Here is a 24,471-nt window from a genome sequence, read left to right on the forward strand (position 1 = left end):
GTTGAGTATTAATTCCATCTGCTCGTTTTCCCATTCACCAGTTGAAGGACATTTTTTTGTTTGTTTGTTTCTAGTTTTGTCCATTACAAGTAAAACTCACGTAAACATTCATGTACAGGTCACTAAATGAACATGTGTTACCAGTTCTCCTAACTAAAACCTTTGAGATGTTTAATATTTAAAAAATTTTAGGTTTTGTATTTATGTCTATGATCCCTTTTTGTATATGGTGTAAGGATTGAAATTCATCTTGCTGCAATATGAATAACCAACTGTTCAGCACCATTTGTTGAAAATATTATACTTTGTCAAAAACCAATCATTTATATATGTGTTGATTATGTTAATACAACATTGTCTTCATTATGGCAGTTTTATAAAAAAAAAATCTCAAAATAGGCTAGTGTTAATCTTCCAACATGTTCATCACTTCGAAATTTGTTATGTCTGTTTTGCTGCTGCTGCTGCTAAGTCACTTCAGTTGTGTCCGACTCTGTGCGACCCCATAGACGGCAGCCCATCAGGCTCTGCCGTCCCTGAGATTCTCCAGGCAAGAACACTGGAGTGGGTTGCCATTTCCTTCTCCAATGCATGAAAGCGAAAAGTGAAAGTGAAGTCGCTCAATCGTGTCCGACTTTTAGAGACCCCAGGCACTGCAGCCTACCAGGCTCCTCCGTCCATGGGATTTTCCGACCCCTTGCATTTCTAAATAAAATTTAAAATCAATTTGCCAGTTATTATGAAAAAATGCCCACTAAGATATTGATTTTGGTTATATTGAATTTAGAATTCAAATTGTGAAGCACTGAAATCTTAACAATAAAGTCTTCTAACCGAAGGATTATTTAAATTAACCCAATTATTTAAATCTTCTTTAATTTCTTTCAAGAATTTTAATTCTTTAATTTCTAATATTAGATACTAGAAATAATATTATTATTTTAATATTACTATAACTAATATTATTTCTAATTTAAATTCTTTAATTTCTAATATTCTTTCAAGAATATTGTGTAGTTTGGAGTATATAGGACTTTCACATTTTTGGTCAAGTTTACTCAATATTTTGTATAATTTTGATACTACTACAAATGGAATTTACTTTTAAATTTTAACTTCTGATTTTTTTTTTGTTATGTGATTTTTGTATATTGATCATGTATCCTCCAACCTTGCTTAACTCAATGATTAATTCTAGTAGTTTTTTGTAAATTTTGTTATACATCCTACACAGATGATCATATCATCTGCCAAGAAAAAGACTGTTTTACTTCCTTTTCAACATGAATGTTTTTTATTTCTTTATCTTGCCTGATTGTCCTAGATAGTATCTCCAGTGCCATGTCAAATAGAAATGATTAAAATTAACATTTTGGCCTTTTGATCTTAAGGAGAAAGCATTCAGTCTTTGAGCATTAAATATGATTTTAGCTGTAGGCTTTTCATGGATACCCTTTACACACCTAGTTCACTAAGTTTTTATTGGGAACTGATGTTACATTTTGTGAAAGGCTTTTTTACATCTATCAAGTTGATTGAATAATTTTTCTGTTAAGAGTCTTATATAATGAGTTATATACAATTTTAATTTTTGAATGTTAAACTAACATTATATTTTTGGGATGAATCCTGCTTGGTTATGATATATTATTATTTTATATATTTCTAGATATTATTTACTAATATTTTGTCCAGAGTTTTGCATATATGTCTGTGAGAGATATTCCTATGTAATTTTCCTTCCTTATAATGTCTTTTTCTGGTTTTGATATAAAGTTATATTGACCTCATAGAACATGTTGGAAAGTAGTCACTACTCTTTGTTTTCTAGAAATGTTTGTTTAGAATTGGTATTATTTTTTTCCCTTAAATATTTGTTAGAATTTACCAGTGAAGCCAAAGGGGCTTAGAATATTCATTGTGGAAAGATTTTTAGGAAGTTTAATGCATATATATATTGCCATACTGAGTGAAGTTAAGTCAGACACAAAAAGACAAATACATGATATCACTTATATGTAAACTCTATAAAAAATGGTACAAATGAACTTCTTTACAAAACAGAAAGAGAGTCCCAGATGTAGAAAACTAACTTATGGTTAGCAGGGTAGAAAGAGGAGGTGTAGGGAGAGAGAAATTGGTAAATTTGTGTTGACATATACACATTACTATATATAGAACAGATAATAATTAGGACCTGCTGTATAGCACAGGGAACTCTTCTCAATACTCTCCAATGACTTATATGAGAAAAGAATCTAAAAAAGAGTGGGCATATATATATGTGTGTGTGTATAACTTTGCTGTACAGAAGAACTTAACATTATAAATCTGTACTCCAATAAATTTTTTTAAACAAGAAAAGAAATTCAAGTGCTGTCTATGGATAATCTGCACAAAATTATTCATGAGACACTTTTGATTATGGAAATAATAATAAAAGTGGCTATACAATCAAGCTTTAGTGATTTAATTATGTTTTGCCCATTTTATTTTGGTTTTTTAAAAAAATTCATTGCTAAGTGCTTATTTATTTATTTATTTATTTTTGGCTCCACTGGGTCTTCATTGCTCTGTGCAGGCTTTCTCTGGTTGCATCAAGAGGAGGCTACTCTGTTGTGATGTGCTGGCTTCTCATTATGGTGGCTTCTCTTGTGGAGCACAGGCTTCAGTAGGTATGGCTCATGGGCTCTAGAACTCTGGCTCAGTAGTTGGGGTACACGGGATTCATTGTTCCGAGGCATGTGGTATCTTCCCTGACCAGGAATTGAACCTATGACCCCTGCATTGGCAGGCAGACTCTTAACTACTGAACCACCAGGGAAGTACCTTACCTTAATTTTTTTTGACATAATTTCATCTCAAAACAATTATTATTTTTGTTTCAAATATATTCATCCAAAACACAGTGCAAAAATTTTATGTTCAATGACAACCATACTTGAGTTAGTATTTCCCCTTTAATTTTTGTAAATCTGTAGTGAATGTTTCTCAGTTTTCTTTGTTTCATGGCCCAAATGGAAGAAAACATGAGGACAAAAAGGAACCTCTCTCTTTTAATTACTTCCCTTTTCTGGTTGACTCCACCTCCATTATGAAGGCCTTCTTTTTTTGTGTGTGTGTGTGGAAGTGAAATGATTTTTAGAATTCCTAGTGGTCCTCTTCTTCAAGGGACTATTCCAAGACCATTTCTTCAAGGGACCGATACAAGAAGATTGAAGCATCATAAAACTTTGGAATGGACAAACTCAGAATGGTGCTACATGACAACTCTGGATCTGCTGGTAAAGCTTATCATTTGTTCTGTCTACTCTTTAATGGAGTATAGTAATATTCTGAAAGTCAGTGGATCTGATTTAATAATGATGCGCATCAGGAGGGTAAGTTATGGGAAAGAGCAAGAAGCCTATTAAGAAGTACCTGTATCTTCCATAGGTTCAAAATTGAAGGTATGAAATAAGGATTAGATTTGGCATCAATTCTGTAAAATCATTGAGGAACAACTATGTAAGGAACTAAAATTAACTGAATTGTATTGAGTATAAAACAAATAGTTGTTAGAAAGGATAGAACAAGTAAGAATGCATATTGATGATAAGTTGATTCCCTAGAGGGCATTTAGAATGACACCCCTGAGTGTTAAAAATCTACTTCATGATTTATGTGGATGCATTAAATTCATTTAGCATTCTTACTTTTTTTTCAAGCTTTTAAACTTGAAACCTTACCACATGAAAACATAGGTAGTAAGCGCACAGTTCTGTGTCATAGCATTTTTACTTTAAAATTACTGTAGGATGAGAGTAAGAAGGAGAAGTGAGAGTGATAGAGCATTTTAGGCTATTTTTGGAGATTAGATCCAGTGGCATGTGTGTGTGTGCATGCTTGGTCGCTCCGTGGTGTCTGACTCTTTGCGACCCCATGGACTGTAGCCCTCCAGGCTTCTCTGTCCATGGGATTTTCCAGGCAGGAATACTGGAGTGGGTTGCCATTTCCTCCTCCAGGGGATCTTCCTGACCCAGGGATCAAACCTGTGTCTTCTGCACTGGCAGGTGGATCCTTTATAACTGGGTCACCTGTGAAGCCCACAAGGTCCGATAATGGGGACTTTCAAATATAATCTTTGTCACTGTTTCCTCCAGTTGCAGTGTTCAATTAGAATTTAGCAGGCACTGTGCCAGGCACTGGTGAAGCTGGTGAACATTATGGGTATAATTTATTTCCTCATGGAACTTGCCATTGAATAATGTGGATCAGGTAGGCTTGGAGATGAGAATATCAGAGGTTGAATATTGTTCTGTGCCCAATGGGAGAAGTAACCACTTCTAAGTTTCATCAATGTCTTTTCAATTTTCCAGGTGCTAAGACTCACTCTTGCAATTCTTTTTGCATTTCCAACTCTCTTCTTATCCCTCACTTCTTGGTTGCCTGTAACCACGGACATTTTCAAAGCTACTTCACTGTTGCTGTATGATCCTGGATATAAAATTTTCCTGCCTGCTTGCCTTGCCATTTAGGAGGAGGGTTTTCTGCCTTGGTTTGACTTTCTTTGTTAATTTCAAACCTCTGAAAGCACCTGCCTGCTCTAAAGCCTCTTTGGTTGGAAAGACTATACTTTTACCTTCTTTTATTTCTTTCCACCAGGTTTTAAAAGGTGTTCTGTCCACTTTGGTCCCTTCACTCTTGCTGTGGTCTCAGTTCTCTATGCCTGTTTGGTCACCAGTGCTCTTGGTGAGTACTTTGTCAAATTTACTCACAATCTTTGCCCACTGTGATGAGAATCACTGACAAGCAAATCATTCTCCTGAAGGCTAAATAGCATCTAAAAGCAAGCTTCATGGTGTTTTGAAGGATCAGGATATTAAAAGCACAAAATGAGTACTTAATGATGTGACCCTGCTTGCCCAAAATGTTAGTACAGCTTTTTTTTTTTAATAAATGATCACTGGAAAAATGCATATTCCTTAAAGATCTGAAGTAATGTCTAACTAAAATATAGGGAACAATGCAGAGGAGGAGAAACGTCAGAACTGTTGGGATGAGGGAATTTTAGGAACACTTTGAAAACTCAAATGCCAAAATTTATCTTAAAATGTGTTCAGGGAAGCCAGATATAGATCAAGAACCACAGGTTTCTATGTTAGCTAAAATAATCACAAGGCGGTAGCTAAGACCCTTGGAAGGAGTAGGGGAGAGAGGATTTTTTATGGTAGAAGATAATAGGAAAATATCTCCATTTCAGTTTCTGTTTGGGTAGCTAAGTTCAGTAGATTTCAACTAGCATTTTAAGAATTTATGATATTTCCATATGTAAAATAGATGACCAGTGCAAGTTAGATGCGTGAAGCAGGGCACTCAAAGCCAGTGCTCAGGGACAACCCAGAGGGATGGGGTGGGGAGGGAGGTGGGAAGGGGTTTCAGGATGGGGGTACACAAGTACACCCGTGGCAGATTCATATCGATGTATGGCAAAATGACCACAATAGTGTAAAGTAATTAGCCTCCAATTAAAATTAAAAAATTAATTTAAAAAATTCATGGTATTTTGCATACATGTGTGAAATAGTTACTGAATTCCCAATAATCAGTCTTTCATTTTCACTATTAGCCTTCTTTCCACTAACTTACATAGCTTATCCCTATAAAATTTTGTAATATCTTATTTTTATGGTAAACTATCCATAGGATTACATACATTGATTTTATAAAGAATCTCAGCCATAAAATAAAGACACCATTGGAGAAACTTACATAGCTTATCCCTAAAAAATTTTGTAATATCTTATTTTTATGGTAAACTATCCGTAGGATTATATACATTGATTTTATAAAGAATCTCAGCCATAAAATAAAGACACCATATGGTATTGAATTACCCAGCTTTACTGCTTCTGTGTCATGGCTTCATTTGAAGCCTGTGACACTGATGTTTGGTTTTGAATTCCTATGAAATGACAGTCTCCTACTGTAACACAGATAGGTTCAGAAATGTTTCTCAAAACTGGCTTTGAAAAATAAGTAATCTAAGGAATAATCATTTTACTTGCTTTTGGATCTTGACCAATTGCTGCCTTTACCTGTTCCAGGGGGAACAGACAAGGAACTGAGGCTGGTGGCTGGTCAAACCAAGTGTTCTGGGAGAGTGGAGGTGAAAGTCCAGGAAGAGTGGGGAACTGTGTGCAACACCGGCTGGGACTTGGCTGCCGTCTCTGTCGTTTGTAAGCAGCTGGGATGTCCGTCTGTCATCAAAGCCACAGGATGGACCAATTCCAGTGCAGGCACTGGGCGCATTTGGATGGATCATGTGTCTTGTCGAGGCAATGAATCAGCTCTCTGGGACTGCAAACATGAGGGGTGGGGAAAGCATAACTGTACTCACCAACAGGATGTAGGAGTCACCTGCTCAGGTAAGACTTGTGTAAGGCAAACCTTGACATGAAATGCTTGGTGGGAAAAAACCTTATAGATGGGTTAAAAATGAAAAGGCCAGTTTTCTGTAAGTAATCTAGGTATAAAATGATCCAGGTATGAAGAGGGCCCAATTCATTGTTAAAGACCAGAAAATGTATGACAAGACCCATATTAAAAAAAAAAATCAAAAGAGATTCTGAATATTACAGTCAATGAGGAAGTGCTTAGCTTCAATTTTATATTAAGTAATCCTACTGTAACATTCTGTGCTCAGTTGCTTAATCATGTATGACTCTTTGTGACCCCAGGGACTGCAGCCTGTCAGGCTCCTCTGTCCATGGAATTTTCTAGGAAAGAATACTGGAGTGGGTTGCCATTTCCTAAATCATATCTAACTTGATTCCTTGTCCCCTTTCCCCATAAAATGCTGCTTTCGTGTATTGGCTCATAAATCATGACAGTTTGCCCATTAACTGATAATCAATTTACCAAGTCAAGAAGTAAATACTCCTAGCACTAATCTGTTTTGTTGGAGGAAGGATATTTTGCAAGGTAGAATTGCTTTTTCCACTGTGCAATGCTATTCATTCCATTTACATGGTAGTTTTAATTTATAAAATATTTCATAAGTTTCGTCTCACTTGCTATTATGATAACCCAGACCTTTCTGCAGACAAAACCCAAGGTCATGTTTCTGATCCAGTTCAGATTCCTGAGCTTCCAATTTCTCTTTGCTCATGTCATTGAACTTTAGGCAATGCTCTCACCGCCCAGCCTTTCTGTTAGAGACCATCTCCTCCATAGGACTGATTTCAGAAAGGATTAATCTCTATCCAGGCTTCCCTGATGGCTTAGTGGTAAAGAAGCTGCCTGCCAATGCAAGAGACATGGATTTGATCCCTCGGGAAGTTCCCCTGGAGAAGGAAATGGCAACGCACTACAGTATTCTTGCCTGGGAAATCCCAGGGACAGAGAAGTCGAGCGGGCTACAGTCCATGGGGTCACAAAGAGTCGGACACAACCTAGTGATTAAACAACAACAGCAATCTTTATCCAGGCTCTGCGGTTTCATGGGAGTAACTAGTATCTAGACAACTCCTCAATTACTCCTTAATGCTATTATTTTGAGTAAGTTGTAAATCTTTCTAAACTTCAGCTTCTGAATAGTCAATAATATAACACATGTAAAGCTACCGGTACACTGACATGTAGGTCATAGGTGCTAAACATTAGCATTGGTTTCCTCATGGCTCACTGCTTCTCATTATCTAGACAACTCATTTCTCTTTCTTCTTCCTTCTCTTTCTCTGTTCTCCTCTTCCTTTCTCTTCTTTCTTTTCTTGTTGTCTTTCATTGTTAATCATTTTGCAGGGAAAGATAAGAAGTAATAATTGTAAGAGCTACATCAAGCATCTACAGTGAAGTTAAAAATCATAATAAATCTTGCCAGGCTCTTACTATTAATTATTGCTGTTGATGGTATTGACCATTTAAGCTAAGACCTCAGCGTAGTACTTTTACCTCCTGTGTTCTGTTTTTCATAACTTTGCATAAGGATCCTTTATATAAGGACGATGTCAATCAAATTTAGTTTTTGAACATTATACACCTAAAGCTTCAACTTGTGCATAATAATAGAAAGGAATGAGTAGTCAGGGACTCACGAGTTTCATGAGGTTTCCAAGTTCATATTTCTAAGGTTTCAGAGTCCATAGTTCTGAGATTCTCCACCCTGATCAATGCTCAATTCTCAGAGCATCTACTTCTTGGAAATTCTGTTGTCATCACATGCATAACAGTAAAGAGGGTAGACTTTTTTCTACTATTTATTTCTACATAGACATGTTTACTATGTCTTAGTAATAGAGGGAAACAAAGCAAAAAGTAAATTTTAATCCATAAAAGATTTTTTTGGGGGGTCAGTTGATACAGATGAAAGTCCTAATCATTAGTTAATTTTCAAAGATCAAAATCTTTCAACATGTGAACTGGAGCAGCATCCACAACGAGGCATCATTTTTAAGGACAGCAGCAAGTCTCAAGAGACCAGAGGAATACTATTCTCTAAGATCACTTCAGAATAAATATCACTTCTGAATTCTTGCCTTTTCTCTGCTCTAGATGGATCTGATTTGGAGATGAGGCTGATGAATGGAGGAAACCGGTGCTCAGGAAGAATAGAGATCAAATTCCAGGGCCAGTGGGGAACAGTGTGTGACGATAACTTCAACTTGGATCACGCTTCTGTGGTTTGTAAACAGCTTGGATGTGGAAGTGCTGTCAGTTTCTCTGGCTCAGCTAATTTTGGAGAAGGGTCTGGGCCAATCTGGTTTGATGATCTGGTATGCCATGGAAATGAGTCAGCTCTCTGGAACTGCAGACACGAAGGATGGGGAAAGCACAACTGTGATCACGCTGAAGATGCCGGAGTGATTTGCTTAGGTAAGGACTGCTCTGGGTTTGTTCCGTTCTCTCTGAGAGGACAAAAATGGGGGTAAAAGTCTCAAAGGTTTGAACTCTTAAAAACATAATGAAATGTGCTTCTTTTTTTTTTCTCTTATTATTAAAAAGAATTTTTTTTAATTGGAGTATAGTTGCTTTACAATGTTGTGTTATTTTTTTCCTGTACAACATGCAGATGACCAAGAAGTACATGAAAAGATGCTCAATGTCACTAATTAGTAGAGAAATGCAAATGAAAACTACAATGAGGAAAGTCTTCTTTTATTGCCTCATTATTACCAATTTCAGGATGCAGTTCTGATACTTGTGGGTTTTTGTTGTTGTTGTTGTTGTTATTGTTCAGTCACTTAGTTGTGTCCGATTCTTTTGTACCTCCACGCACTGTAGCCCATCAGGCTCCTCTATCTATGGAATTCTTCAGGCAAGAATACTGGAGTGGGTTCCCATTTCCATCTCCAGGGGATCTTCAAGCCTAGAGATGGAACCTGAGTCTCCTGCAAATTCTTTACCACTGAGCCATGGGGAAGCCCGTGAGGAATTTTTTTTTTTTTTTTTACCATTCACTGAAATTAGGATAAATAGTTTAGGGAGGGAGGATGAGCCATGAAATTGAGATCCAAGTTATGAGGATAGAAGGAAGTATTCAGAGAACAGTATATTTCCTCACCCCTCCAAAAAAAGAAAGGAAAAGAAACCAGGTTAACTAGAAAATGTTACTTTCTGGATGTTTTAGAAGAAAGTCACCCCTATTATTATCCTCTACCTATAAAATCCTCCTCTTTAGCCACATTGACCCACCCTTCATCAAACTATTAGTTCAAATTCACAGAATCAAATGATTTAAAAACTGGGTATGGCGGATTTATTTTCATATTTGGCAAAACTAATACAATTATGTAAAGTTAAAAAAAAAAAAACTGGGTATCTATTAAAGTCTCATTTACGCTAATACTACACTGTGAGCAGGCATTGTGTCTTTCTAGGGACTTTCACGTTCCATCCTTTATTAAGGTCTGGGACATGGTTTTGTGTGTACAAAAATGTCACTGTCCTTTCTTCAACTGAATGCCTCATTTGAAGACCTAGTAAGTCTTGGACCCGAGGGGATATTTAGGAAATTATAACCAGGGTAAAAATGTTCTTGTATTCACCAGGCTTTATTATTTTTTTTCAAATGAAGGAAATTCAATTCAAACTAGCTTTAAAATAAGGGAATACTGACTCAGAAAACTGGGAAATACAGGAGGTACAGTTAGCTCCATCCATGAATGGATTCAGCACTCAAACAATATCATCAAGGTTCTGGCTCTTCTTTTATTTCTTGAATTGCCCTTTTTTTTTTTTTTTTGAAACCATGCTGTTTGTCTTGTGGGGATCTTAGTTCTCTGACCAAGTATAAAACCTAGGCCCCGTACAGTGGAAGCTCACAGTCCTAACCACTGGACTACCAGGGAATTCCCAAGTTGGCTTTTTTCTTGTTGAACAGTGTGATCATGTACAGTCTGAACCACAAAGAATGGGATTCCTACAGAAAAGATGGGTTTTTTTAGCTGAAGAAAGTGAAAGGGATTTGGGGTAGAAAAAATACAGTATGTACCTTCCGGTTTCCTTTACTCAGGTCTCCAGTCAGCATGTTTCTTCTCACTGTGTTTGATACATGCTGAGGAATCACAATAAACAGCACTGTGACCAAAAAAAAAAAAAAAAAAGAAACTAAAAGTGCCAGAGGAAAAACCCAATTTATTTATTATAGGATATTACTCAGAATCAAGTGCTAGTCTTTGAGGAGTGTTGATTGGGGGAAAGTGAAAGGAGTAATGATGAAGTCCTTTCTCTCTTTCACTGCTTTTAAACTATGGACATGGTCAGAAAGGGGTCAGGCATGGTAATACAAGCCAAATAGTCTGGGTAGGTAATGCAGTCAGAGCCAAAAGTGAGTGTTAAGTATTGCAGCAAATATATATATATATATATATATATATATATATATATATATTTATATAAGCACCTAGGCATCTGTAAGTATGTATTTAACAGGGAAAAAAAAAACCAACAAAAACATCTGTGGTATTTAAACAAGCAGATTCTAGATAAATTTCAGTTCCTTGGCCTCCTGTTAGAAACTCTTCCTGTAATGCATGCTCTCCACAGTGAAAAGTTCTGTCTTCTTTTTTCTTAATTGATTGATTGACCTTTTCCATTATGATTTATTATATGATACTGAATATAGTTCTCTGTGCTATACAATAAGACCTTGCTATTTATCCATTTGATATAAAATGGTTTGCATCTGCTAGTCCCAAACTCCTAATTCATAAAAAATCCTCTCTTCTTGTTTTTAAATTGGAGTATGATTGTTTTACAATCTTGTGCTAGTTTCTGCTGCACAACAAAGTGAATCAGCTGTACGTATACATATATCCCCTCCCTCTTGAGCCTTCCTCCCACTCTCATCTTCATCCCAGCCCTCCAGGTCATCACAGAGCACTGATTTGAGCTCCTGTGCTATACCCCAGGTTCCCACTAACACTTTTTTCTTGCCTGATCTGCTCCTACTTCCATCTTTAATGATTTTCAGTGGGAATATATCATTATTTTCTCTGTCTCTGCTTATGTCCCCCCCCCCCACCCCGCCCCCTGCCTTTTTCTTATCTCATCTCAGGTGGAGCTGTTTAGAGCATCTTCATGCTTGTTTCTTTATCACTGACTGGCTTTGTTTCCCTCTTACAGAGGGAGCTGACCTGAGCCTGAGACTGGTAGATGGAGTCACCAAGTGTTCAGGAAGATTAGAAGTGAGATTCCAAGGAGAATGGGGGACAGTGTGTGATGATGGCTGGGACAGTGATGATGCTGCTGTAGCCTGTCAGCAATTGGGATGTCCGACTGCCATCACTGCCGTCGGTAGAGTCAATGCCAGTGAGGGAACTGGACACATTTGGCTTGACAGTGTTTCCTGCCAAGGACATGAATCTGCTGTCTGGCAGTGCAGACATCACGAATGGGGAAAGCATTACTGCAATCATAACGAAGATGCTGGTGTGACCTGTTCTGGTAAGTTAAAACAAGAAAAACAGAGAAGGAAGGGTTTGTGTTCTTTAGGAGTAGGAATAGGTGTAAGAGGTGAGAGAGAGAGAGAACTAGCTAATGATTTCCTTGTTAGGAATTCTTTTCAGGTATGAGGAATCTTTAACACATTCTTTATTTGACTAGTTTGGAGGGTTGTCTGTCTCTATTTTCTATAAAAATTGTTTCAACTGCTATTAGGGACCACACTTCAAATTCTAAATCTACAAGTTTTGAAACTATAGCCCCATTTCTAACCAAATTCATGGTCTATGCTGCTCTTCTAAAAGCCAGGAAGTAGGTAAGCCAGAATTTCTAGTGTCTCAGTATCTGAGAAGGAACAAGATTGAAAAAAGTACCCTATGGTAGTTAACCGCCATATGTATCTATGGCCTAAGTTTATGTTTCTTTTGCAGATGGATCAGATCTCGAACTGAGACTCAAAGGTGGAGGTAGCCGCTGTGCTGGGACAGTGGAGGTGGAAATTCAGAAACTGATAGGGAAAGTGTGTGACAGAAGCTGGGGACTGAAAGAAGCTGACGTGGTTTGCAAGCAGCTGGGATGTGGATCTGCGCTCAGAACATCCTATCAAGTTTATTCTAAAATTCAGGCAACAAACACATGGCTGTTTTTAAACAACTGCAATGGAAATGAGACTTCTATCTGGGACTGCAAGAACTGGCAATGGGGTGGGCTTAGTTGTGAACACTATCATGAAGCCAAAGTTACTTGCTCAGGTAAGACTTTCAATCAACCTGTAAAGAAGTTGCATTCCAATTTCATTCTTTTATGTGGAGCTGTCCAGTTTTCCCAGCACTATTATTTAAGAGACTATCTTTTCTCCATTGTATATTGTTGTCTCCTTTGTGATAGATTAATTGGCAATAAATGTGTGGATTTATTTCTGGGCTTTCTATCCAGTTCCATTAATCTCTGTGTCTGCTTTTGTCACAGTACCATGCTGTTTTGATGACTGTAACTTTGTAGTATAGTCTGAAGTTAGACAGCCTGATTCTTCCAGCTTTATTCTTCTTTCTCAAGATTATTTTGGCTATTCGGGATCTGTTGTGCTTCCATACAAATTTAAAATTTATTGCTTAATTCTGTAAAAAATGCCATCAGTAATTTGATAGGGATTGCATTGAATCTGTAGATTGCCTTGGGACTATGGTCATTTTAACCATATTTAACCAAACTGATTCTTCCAGTCTAAGAACAAAATATATCTTTCCATCTGTTTGAGTCATCTTCAGTTTCTTTCATCAGTGTCTTGTAGTTTTCCGAGTACAGGGCTCTTGCCTTCTTAGGTAGGTTTATTCCTAGGTATGCTATTCTTTTTTAATGTATGTATGTATGTATATGCTCAGTTGTTCAGTCATGTCTGATTCTTTGCAGGCCCATGGACTGTACCCTTCCATGCTCCTATGTCCATGGAATTTTCCAGGCAAGAATACTGGAGTGGGTTGTCATTTCCTACTCCAGGGGATCTTCTTGATCCAAGATCAAAACTGTGCCTCTTGTGTCTCCTGCATTGGCAGGTGGATTCTTTTTGACTAACATCATCTGGGAAGCCCTTTAGATGTGATAGTAAATGGAACTGTTTCTTTAATTTCCCTTTCTGATAGCTCATTGTTAGTATATAGAAAGGCAACAGATTTCTGTATTTTCATTCTGTATCCTGCAACTTCACCAAATTCACTGATGAACTCTAGTAGTTTTTTGGTAGTGACTTTAGGATTTTCTAAGCACAGTGTCATCTTGTCTGCAAACAGAGACAGCATTACTTCTTCCGTTCTAGTTTGGATTCCTTCTATTTCTTCTCCTTGTCTAAATTGCTGTGGATAGAACTTTAGATATTATGTCAAATAAAAATGGCAAGAGTGGGCATCCTTGCCTTGTTCCTGATCTTAGAGAAAATGCATTCAGCTTTTTCACCATTGCATATGATATTAGGTAAATTGCCTATATACTATATATATAAAGATATTATAAAATCTATATAAACAATAGAATGGAAAGGACTAGAGATTTCTTCAAGAAAACTAGAGATACCAATGGAACATTTCATGCAAAGATGGGCACAATAAAGACAGAAATGGTATGGACCTAATAGAAGCAGAAGATATTAAGAAGAGGTGGCAAGAATACACAGAAAAACTATACAAAAAAGATCTTCATGATCCAGTTAACCATGATGATGTGATTGCTCACCTAGAGCCAGACATCCTGGAATGTGAAGTCAAGCGGGCCTTAGGAAGCATCACTACAAACAAAGCTAGTGGAGGTGATGGAATTCCAGTTGAGCTATTTCAAATCCTGGAAGATGATGCTGTGAAAGTGCTGCACTCAATATGCCAGCAAAGTTGGAAAACTCAGCATTGGCCACAGGACTGGAAAAGGTCAGTTTTCATTCCAATTCCAAAGAAGGGCAATGCCAAAGAGTGTTCAAACCACCACACAGTTGCACTCCTCTCACACACTAGCAAAGTAATGCTCAAAATTTTCCAAGCCAGGCTTCAACAGTACATGAACCACGAACTTGCAGATGTTCAAGCTGGGTTTAGAAAAGGTAGAGGAACCAGAGATCAAATTGCCAACATCTGCTGGATCATAGAAAAAGCAAGAGAATTCCAGAAAAATGTCTACTTCTGCTTTATTGATTATGCCAAATCATAATCATAAAAACTGTGTGGATCACAACACACTGGAAAATTCTTCAAGATATGGGAATACCAGAGCATCGTACCTGCCTCCTGAGAAAAATCTGTATGCAGGTCAAGAAGCAACAAGTAGAGCTGGACATGGAACAACAGACTGGTTCCGAATTGGGAAAGGAGTACATCAAGGCTGTATATTGTCACCCTGCTTATTTAACTTATATGCAGAGTACATCATGCAAAATGCTGGGCTGGATGAAGAAGCACAAGCTGGAATCAAGATTGCTGGGAGAAATATCAATATCCTCAGATATGCAGATGACACCACCCTTATGGCAGAAAGTGAAGAGGAACTAAGAGCCTCTTGATGAAAGAGGAGAGTGAAAAGGCTGGCTTAAAACTCAACATTAAAAAAACTAAGACCATGGCATCCAGTCCCATCACTTCATGGCAAATAGATGGGGAAACAATGGAAACAGCGAGAGACTTTCCTCTCTTGGGCTCTAAAATCATTGCACATGGTGACTGCAGCCATGAAACTCCTTGGAAGAAAAGCTATGACCAACCTAGATAGCATCTTCAAAAGCAGAGACATTACTTTGCCAACAAAGGTCTGTCTAGTCAAGGCTATGGTTTTTCCAGTAGTCATGTATGGATGTGAGAGTTGGACTATAAAGAAAGATGAGTGCCAAAGAATTGATGCTTTTCAACTGTGGTGTTGGGAGAAGACTCTTGAGAGTCCCTTGGACTGAAGGAGATCCAACCAGTTCATCCTAAAGCAAATCAGTCCTGAATATTCATTGGAAAGACTGATGCTGAAGCTGAAACTCCAAAACCTTGGCCACCTGATGCAAAGAACTGACTCATTTGAAAAGACCCTGATGTTGGGAAAGATTGAAGGCAGGAGAAGAAGAGGATGACAGAAGATGAGCTGGTTGGATGGCATTACCGACTGAATGGACATGAGTTTGAGCAAGCTCCAAGAGTTGGTGATTGTCAGGGAAGCTTGATGTGCTGTAGTCCATGGGTTTGCAAAGAGTCGGACATGACTTAGTGGCTGAACTGAACTGAACGGAGATTGCCTATCTGCACTTCACTGTTCTTATTTTGGGGTTTTGTCTTGTTCCTTGTTTGGAACATGTTCCTCTGTTGCCTCATTTTGCCTGATTTGCTATTTTCAGTTCTATGTAGGTGGTAGGTTGGTGACATTTCCCAACCTTGGAGAAATTACCTTCTATGGGAAATGTTCTATGCTCCCAGCAGCATACTCCCCTCTGGTTACCAGAGCTACGTGCTCTAGTTTGCCCCATACGTTAACAGCACAAGTCCTTCTATTGTGGTTGGCTGACTACTGTTAGTGGTCTGGTAGCCATGGCTGGGCCCTAGTCTGGTTGTTTGCTAGACTCGGCCTTGTGCAAAAGCTGCCAGTCACTGCTTGGTGGGACTGGGTCATGGGGTAGCTAGTTGCAGACACCAGGAGTATTTCAGAGCTAGTGCTGTTCTACTTGTGGTTTGAACCAAGTTTTACAGTGAGTGTGGGGGAGACAGTGTTCCCAGATCTAGTGAAAGCCTGCTGGTGAGTAGAGCTGGTTCCTGGGGCAGCTGGCTGAGAGGTCCAACCTGTCTCAGAGTTGGTGTCCATCTGCTTGTTGGTAGGGCCAATGCCCAAAGGATTTTAGGGTTGGTGTTCACCTACTGGTGCATGAAGCCATGTCCTGGGGCTAGTGCCAGTCCAGTGGTAGACAGAGTCAGCTCCTGGGGTCCCCTGCTGCAGGGCCCAGGAATCCCAGAGCTGGTGTTGGCCTGCTGGTGGACAGGGCCAGGGCCCAGGGAATGCTGGTTGTAGGGTTGCACTGGTCCTGGGGCTGGGATCTCTGGGAGATAAGACTTGTCCCAGGGTTAGCACTAGCCCTGTTGGGTAGAGCTGGGTCCTGGGATTTCTGGCTGCAGAGCCCAGGGTCCTGGAGCCTAAATTGGTCAGCTGGTGGGCAGGGCCAATGCCCAGGGTGTCCCTAGGCTAATGTCAGCTCACCGGAGTATGGGGGTGGTGAAACTGGGGCTCTGGCTTCAGGTCCCAGGGGGTCCCTGTGCTAGTGCCAGTTTCCTGGTATGTGGGGCTGAGTCCTGGCCCTCTAGTGGGCACTGCCATGTCCCAGGGTGTCTGTGGGCTCAGGGAGTCTCAAGGCAGCTAATAGAGGACAGTGGTAGGGGTGTGCGTCCCTGCCTGTTTAGTTTCTTGGCCTCAGGTGTCCCACTTCTGGTACTGACAGGCTGGTGACTGGGTCTGGGTCTTGGTGCTAATAAGCTAAAGGGAGGATTCCAAAATGACTTCTTCTAATACCAGTGTCCTCGTGGTAGAAGGAGCTCCCCAAAATGGCTGCTGTCAGTATCTGGGTCCCCAGGTCCCCACATGATGAGTTCCATCACATCCCACCTCTCCAGAAGACTTTTCAAGATCAGCAGGTGGGTCTGGCCCAGGCTTCTTTCAAATTGACTGCTTCTGCCCTGGGTCCCAGAGTGGGTGGGATTTTGTGTGTGTCCCTTAAGAGAGGAGTCTCTATTTCCCACAGCCCTCTGGCTCTCCCAAAAGTAAGCCCTGCTGGCTTTCAAAGTCAAACGTCCTGGGAGCTTATCTTCCTGGTGCAGCACCACTGGTTGGGGAATTCCTTGATCCTTGGGGAGAACCTCTGCAACTGCAATTATCTTCTTATTTGGTGGTCGCGTACCTGGGTCTATGGGCCTTGACTATACTGTGCCCTGCCCCTCCTGCTTGTCTTGTTGTGATTCTTTCTTTATACCTTTAGTTGTAGAAGATCTTCTCTGCTAGACTTTGGTCTTTCTCGTAAGCAGTTGTTACTTTGGTGTGCTCGTGTGAAGAGATGACTCAGGATCCTCCTCCTCTGTCATCTTGGCTGTGCCTTCTGAACATTTTTATGTATTTCATGCAACTTCTTTAAAAAACTCAAAAGTGGTCTGTGATTGGCTAGTCTTGTGGACAATCCCTAGCATTTTATGTTAATCACTTGTTGATAAATGATGCCTTTTTAACAACAAGGTGTTCACCAAGACACACCTAGAGATGTTCTTCCAAAGTAATTATCATATCCTACTGGACAAGAGGGCTTTCCTGGTGGCTCAGTGGTAGGTAAAGAATCTGCCTACCAATGCAGGACACAGAGGTTCAATCTCTGGGTTGGGACAATCCCCTGGAGAAGGAAATGGCAACCCACTCTACTATTCTTGCCAGGGAAATCTCATGGACAAAGGAGCCTGGTGGCTACAGTCCATGGGGTTGCAAAGAATTGGACATGATTTAACGACTAAACAACAACTGGACAAGAACAATGAGTTGCCCTGTAGGTGAGGGAGTGTGGTGAGCCAATCTGATGGACCAGGTTCTGCCCTCTGAGAAGCTGCTGTCTGTGCTCTGTCCTTCATGTGCCCAGGTGCTCTTCTCAGAGCAGTACTTCCTAGTGTGTTGTTCCCATCATCAGCTCTGTGTTCAGTTTCGAGAGTATATCCATCCAGAGGCTGCACACCTTTCACAACCCACTTCATGCTGATGCTGATTTAGGGACCCTTGGGTTGCTTTAGGGTTGAGTATTCATTAACTGATATCAGTCACCCTCAAATTCAGCAAAATATTCTCTTCAGACTTAGTAGATTTCTTGCCTATTTGCTTTAACCCAATGTCATGTGAAAATAACCACCATCAAAGAATAAATTACATATTTTGATCTATCCTGTGATCAGACCCTTCCTCTCAATTTATTGGCCACTGCCCTAAGGTCATTTGAAACCATGGGTTTGAGAGGGAAGGCAAGACGTAAATCCTATCTTTGCTGGTAGGCTCATTGTCTTTATATGCAGAGCATCAATTTTATTTTCTGCTAAATCTGAAGTTTTATCACCATCTTAATTTAGGGGACAGGATACTAAGGTTTTTTTTTTTTTTCAATTCTGTAAGTTTCAAATTATAGGACTCTCAATTAACTATATCTAATAGCTGCAGGCAGCTTTCCTGGTGGCTCAGCAGTAAATAATCAGCTTCCAATGCAGGAGATGCAAGAAACTCAGGTGCTATCCCTGGGTCGAGAAGAGTCCCTGGAGGAGGGCACGGCAACTGTCTCCAGTATTCTTGCCTGGAGAATCCCATGGACAGAGGAGCTGGGGGCGCTATGTCCATGGGGTCATGGAGTCAGACACAACTGAACGCAGTAGCTGCAGGCAGAGGATGTCTCCCTCACAAAATTAGTATTTTTCCTTCCACTTCTTGTAATCTACTGGCTTCTAGTCTCAGCCCATCTCTCTCCTAAATGTTAAAAGTGGCAAGGAGGATTTTTTTTCTTTTTTTATATACTTTCCCTTTTTTACACTTTTCCCAATATGTTATCCATTTTTCATCTTTAGTGAATATATAATTTTCTTTTCAGTGTGATATCTGTCCAGATATTTTACCATGGATAACAATACTTATTAGCTTTCCAGCCTACAATATCTATGTCATCAGTATATTATAGCCATGAATTCCATCCAACAACATCCAAAATTTAGGTTTTATTACTAGAGTACCTTATTTGTGATAACCCATTCTAAATTATATAGGATTCTATTGGTGGTTTAGTTGCTAGGTCGTGTCTGACTCTTGCGACTCAATGGACTGTAGCTTGCCAGGCTCCTCTGTCCATGGGCTTTCCCAGACAAGAATATTGGAGTGGGTTGCCATTTCCTTCTCCAGCGGATCTTCTTGATCCAGGGATCGAACCTAGGTCTCCTGCATTACAGGTAGATTCTTTACTGTCTGAGCCACCAGGGAAGCCCAGGATTCTATTTAGCTGCATATAATAAAAATCCCAAATAGCATAAATTTGCAACTTAACATGGGTTCCCTCCCTTTACAAAATCATATTTTTGTTTGCTATCTGCCATATGTGCACTTTGCTTTCTTTTGTAAACTCTCTTGTTATATTTCTATAGCATTTGAAACCCTTCTACTAATTTTTGGGCCAAGACTTAGCTCTGTCCTTGTTTTTCTAAAAATAGAGTTTGTAATTTTATTTTTTGATTTACTTGATTCTTTCAGAAGATTTTCAGGAAAAAAATGATGGAAATAGCATCTCTGTGTCTGTCAAGTTCAAACTACGAATTCCATAGTCTGTTTAAATTCTTAGACTTTTATAAAGCATAAGGCATTGTGGTTGATAGGGGCCAGAAAAACTCAGTAAAGCAGGAAGACTAGAAATACAAAGCAACCGTTTACCCCTGAATTGTAGTTTAGACAAGATAGCTACAAAGATGTCTAAGAGTTTTGGGTACGAAATTGCTCTGAATCCCAGACATTTTGTTTGTGATGACTGTATAGGTGCTGTAGAGCACTTTTGAATGTAATAACTTGTTCATTTGAATTTGTTTTATTTTACTAAAACCTGAAAGATAATTTTGAGATTAGAATGAGCTATACTTTTTTGGAGTCTGGAAAGGAATAAATGATGAAAACGCATTAGTGCTTCTTTAAACTGTATTGTATCTATTACCAAACAAGATGAAATACCTCTAATTATTTCTTATATTTGTTCTTCATTTCTTCAGAAAGAAATAAATATAGATTTAGTTACTGATGTTAGGGAAAGTTTAATTTATTGATTAAAAGGGCTAAATCCAGGCACAAAAATTCAGTTAATGGCTTTTATGTTAAAATGCAGTCATAGCACAGATGTGGAGACTGGACTTGTGGACACAGGGTGTGAAGGAGAGGGTGGGATGAATTGAGAGAGTAGCATTAACATGTATACACTACCATGTATAAAATAGATAGCTGGTGGGAAGCTGCTGTACAGCGCAGGGAGCTCAGCCCAGTGCTCTGTGTTGACCTGGAGGGGTGGGATGGGGGTTGGGGTGGGAGGAAGGTTTAAGGGGGAGGGGATATGTATGTGTATATATGTATATATATATACACACACACACACACTTATAGCTGATTCATGTTGTGTACAGCAGAAACTAATACAACATTGTAAAACAATTATACTCCAATTTAAAAATACATTTCAAAAAATGCAGTCATAGGATTAACAGGAAAAAAAAATCCCTTAAAGAAGTAAATTATCAATATTCTAATCATGTACTCAGAGTAAATGGTATAAGGAAGCCATTCTGTGGTATAGACTAATGTGTTACTAGCAGACTTAATGAAATAAAGCTGAGGATGGAGTCTCCAAGTAATTTCTAGAAGAAGGATTTTTCTTTTGCCTTGGACTCAAATATTTTAGGACTAAGGAAATAGGAGGATATCTATTTGTTTTGCTTTTTTGAGAGGGAAGTTGTTTTTCACTGGTTGTATTTTATTTGTTCAAGATCAGTCTAGAGAGAGCAAGAGGTTAAAAGAAAAAATCTAAGAAACTGTTTTTATCCAAAGACTTAGGTCTGTCCAAAAGTGGAATAGGATCATATGAATAAGAGTTAATGATATCTTAGAGTAATTTCATTCTCAAATAATGATTCAACAAGATTAAACTCAACTCCAGTCACTGTGTTGTAGAGGCATTATTTGCTGTAAAGTCTTAGCTCTGTTTAAAAAGCAACGTGTTATTCAACTCAAATTTGGATGGAACTTGCTTCAAACATATTGAATGGATAAGTGGTGAAATTTTTGCACAGCTGAGTTATTCTGTATTGCTATGATAGAGAATATCATCAGATCTAGAACATTTTAGGAAATTGGCAAGGGCTGATGGTATATTTGTGTCATGCTGATAGTAATGTCAAGGGATCTTAAGAATTAGTGATATTTAAAAAAAGGAGTAGTCATGTTTGACAGCAGGCATCTCTAAAAGACTTATGCCTTTTAGAAAGTCCAATTCCATATGCCTCTTCTTTCTTTCCTCTCTTTTAAGATGAATTAAAGAAAATACTTTGTATCTTCTGTGTAACTTGAATTACCTCCTAGTTGCTGAGAGTTGGACACAACTTAGAGACTGAACAACAAATGTTAAAAGAAGCTCTTAATTATCTTGATGAGTGGCTCTCAACCTAGTGAAGCATGCCCTTAAAGCCTGAGCTCCATTTTTTCAGCTGTATAGCTTGTGTGTCTTTTCTTTACCTTTTAAAATCCAGCCATACTAAATTATTCATAATCCCTCAATTAGACCATCCTGTCTCATGATTGCATTCTTTAAATGCCATATCACATATCATTTACTTGGCAAACTTCTCATCTTTTTTCAAAGCTCAGTTCAGATTTATGGTACTCTTTATAGTTTTCTCTGGAGAAGGCAATGGCACCCCACTCCAGTACTCTTGCTTGGAAAATCCCATGGATGGAGGAGCCTGTTAGGCTGCAACCCATGGGGTCACTAAGAGTCGGACATGACTGAGTGACATCACTTTCACTTTTCACTTTCATGCATTGGAGAAGGAAATGGCAGCCCACTCCAATGTTCTTGCCTGGAGAATCCCAGGAACGGGGGAGCCTGGTGGCCTGCCGTCTATGGGGTTGCACAGAGTCGGAAACGACTGAAGTGACTTGGCATAGCATAGCATAGCATAGTTTTCTCCAGGCAAGAACACTGGAGTGGGTTGCCATTTCCTTCTCCAATGCATGAAAGTGAAAAGTGAAAGGGAAGTCGCTCAGTCGTTTCCAACTCTTAGCAACCGCATGGACTACAGCCTACCAGGTTCCTCCATCCATGGGATTTTCCAGGCAAGAGTACTGGAGTGGGGTGCCATTGCCTTCTCCGATAGTTTTCTTACAAAGGCCCAAATATAACTGATAACTCCTTCCTTAGTTTTGTATCTAAAACATGTATCTAGTTTTGGACTCATTACATGAACATGTATATCTTCTACTAAATTATGTGTTCTTGAAGGAGAGAGAAATCAGTGAAAAATTGAGCATCCTTGAAAGAAGTAACTTTGTCCCCCAAACATAAGTTTGGGAAATATAAGTAGAGCAAAAAGTGTCTGCAGAGACACAGAAGCTTGAAAAAGCATCTTTAGGCTGGGGTAACAAGTATGTTTGGCAGAGTAATAGATGTTAAGGCTTTTAAAGTGACATCATAGAGTTTTTTCGAGTATGCTAAAATAATGCTTATTATGTCTCCTTAATTTGAATAAATGAGTGCTATTGGGGAAGCTGCCAAAGTTTTCTGCTACAGTTTCCTCAAAAAAAAAAAAAATGGTGGTAATAATATCTACTCCTTCATGGGAATTGCACAGCAAGTGATCAGTGTATGTTAGCTACTATGGTTATGATTATTATTAGTAGTACTAGAATTATCTATCCTTACTGATAGACTGAACTCTGTGATAGATTTTTTAGCCCATCCAAATGCCTAAAACATTGTAAGTGCTTAATAATATTTGTTGAAAAGATGAATTATTGTATACACAGTAAAGAAACATTGACTTCTCTTAGACAGAAATTATGTGAAAATATTTGAAATTTAATATTTGTGGTCATGACATAAATTTATTGGAAAGAGGACTTAAAGGCAAGGAGACCACTTTGGAAGCTATTGCAAAAGTCTACATGACATATGGTGACAAATTACATCAAAGTAGTGGCAGTAAGTATGGAGAAAAAATATGCTGGAGAGTCAGTCAGCTGGTGCAGGTGGCTTTCACATGTGCAGTGTGTTGTGAGGGTCAAGAGTCTAGGCTCTATAGTATACTGCCTGGCTTCAAACCCTGTCCCTTCATTAACCTGCTGCGTGATCTTAGCAAATTACTTCACTTCTGTGCATTTTAGTTTCCTTGTCTTAATAATTATACCCTAAGGCAATAATAAGGATGAAATAGTGATTGCTAAATAAATACTAAGATGCCATATTTGTTGTTGTTTAGTTGCTAAGTTGTGTCTAACTCTTTATGACCCTAGGGACTGTAGCCTGCTAGACTCCTCTGTCCATGAGATTTCTCAGGCAGAATACTGGAGTGGCTTGCCATTTCCTTCTCCAGGGAATCTTCCCGACCCAGGGATTGAACCTGGGTCTGCTGCTGGGTCTCCAGGCAGATTCTTTACCACTGAGCCTCCAGGGAAGCCCAAAATGCCACATACAAATATACATATATAGTAGGTGTTCACTTAATCTTCATTGCTATCATTATTATCATTATTTCTGAGGAGATAAACACAGGGGTTCAATTTCAGATGGTTCTAATTTGGTCCTGGATACCATTAATTGAATAAAGACTATGGTGGCCTTGTCAGTGCATAATTCATTCAATTTGGAACACCTTAAGTTCGAGATGTCCAAATAGATCTGCTTATGACTATACATTTAAAGAGAAATGTATAGATGAAAACATATTTACTGGCAGTTGAGAGAAAATGCCCACTGAGGAGATGAGAAAGCTGAGGACTGAACTTTGATTGGGGAACACATGACAGGTTCTGATAAAGCACCGACAGGCAGGAAGGAGGAGAAAACAGGGGGAAAAGAGTGTCTCATGTATCAAGTATGAGAGATATCAAAGAATAAGTCTGTTTTTCATTTTGGAAATAGGAAGTAGATATATTAAAAGTCTTTACCTAGAACCACTTGAAACGGTTGGGGCAGACTCCAGATTGCGGTGGGTGCATATAGTGATAAAATGTACAGAGAATGAACACACATTATCTGTGGGCTACAAAGTGATGGATAATACAGGCAAAATACTGAAAGGATAGACTAATCATGTTCCAGAAATTATGGGTTCTATGAAGCAAAGTTCCAGAATTATCTGATAGGGTAGTCCGGTGAAGGATGGGGAGGTCTGGAAATTGTTAAGCCCAACTCCAGGCAGAAAATCCAAGAGCAATGAATGGCTTCCTTTTCTCACTTTTGACTCCCTGACTCACTCCCAGCAGGAGGGAAGATCTTGGAATCATGTTCTTTCT

The 24,471-nt window shown here is 39.0% G+C and overlaps 1 protein-coding gene across 2 annotated transcripts in view; it reads left to right on the plus strand.

The window, feature by feature from the left end:
• Positions 1-3,063: 3,063 nt before the first annotated feature.
• Positions 3,064-24,471, plus strand: part of LOC133248179 (scavenger receptor cysteine-rich type 1 protein M130) — a 36,645-nt gene continuing 15,237 nt past the window's right edge. The window contains exons 1-6 of one of the 2 annotated variants that reach the window (XM_061418004.1): positions 3,064-3,284; positions 4,645-4,731; positions 6,087-6,407; positions 8,533-8,853; positions 11,605-11,925; positions 12,354-12,674. In XM_061418004.1, the coding sequence (XP_061273988.1) occupies positions 3,239-3,284; positions 4,645-4,731; positions 6,087-6,407; positions 8,533-8,853; positions 11,605-11,925; positions 12,354-12,674 (1,417 nt within the window). In that variant the 5' untranslated portion in view covers positions 3,064-3,238. The remainder of the gene's footprint in view (positions 3,285-4,644; positions 4,732-6,086; positions 6,408-8,532; positions 8,854-11,604; positions 11,926-12,353; positions 12,675-24,471) is intronic. The other variant, XM_061418003.1, reaches the window with a different exon arrangement.

Source organism: Bos javanicus, chromosome 5, assembly GCF_032452875.1.
Source record: "Bos javanicus breed banteng chromosome 5, ARS-OSU_banteng_1.0, whole genome shotgun sequence".
Classification (NCBI taxonomy): Eukaryota; Metazoa; Chordata; class Mammalia; order Artiodactyla; family Bovidae; genus Bos; species Bos javanicus.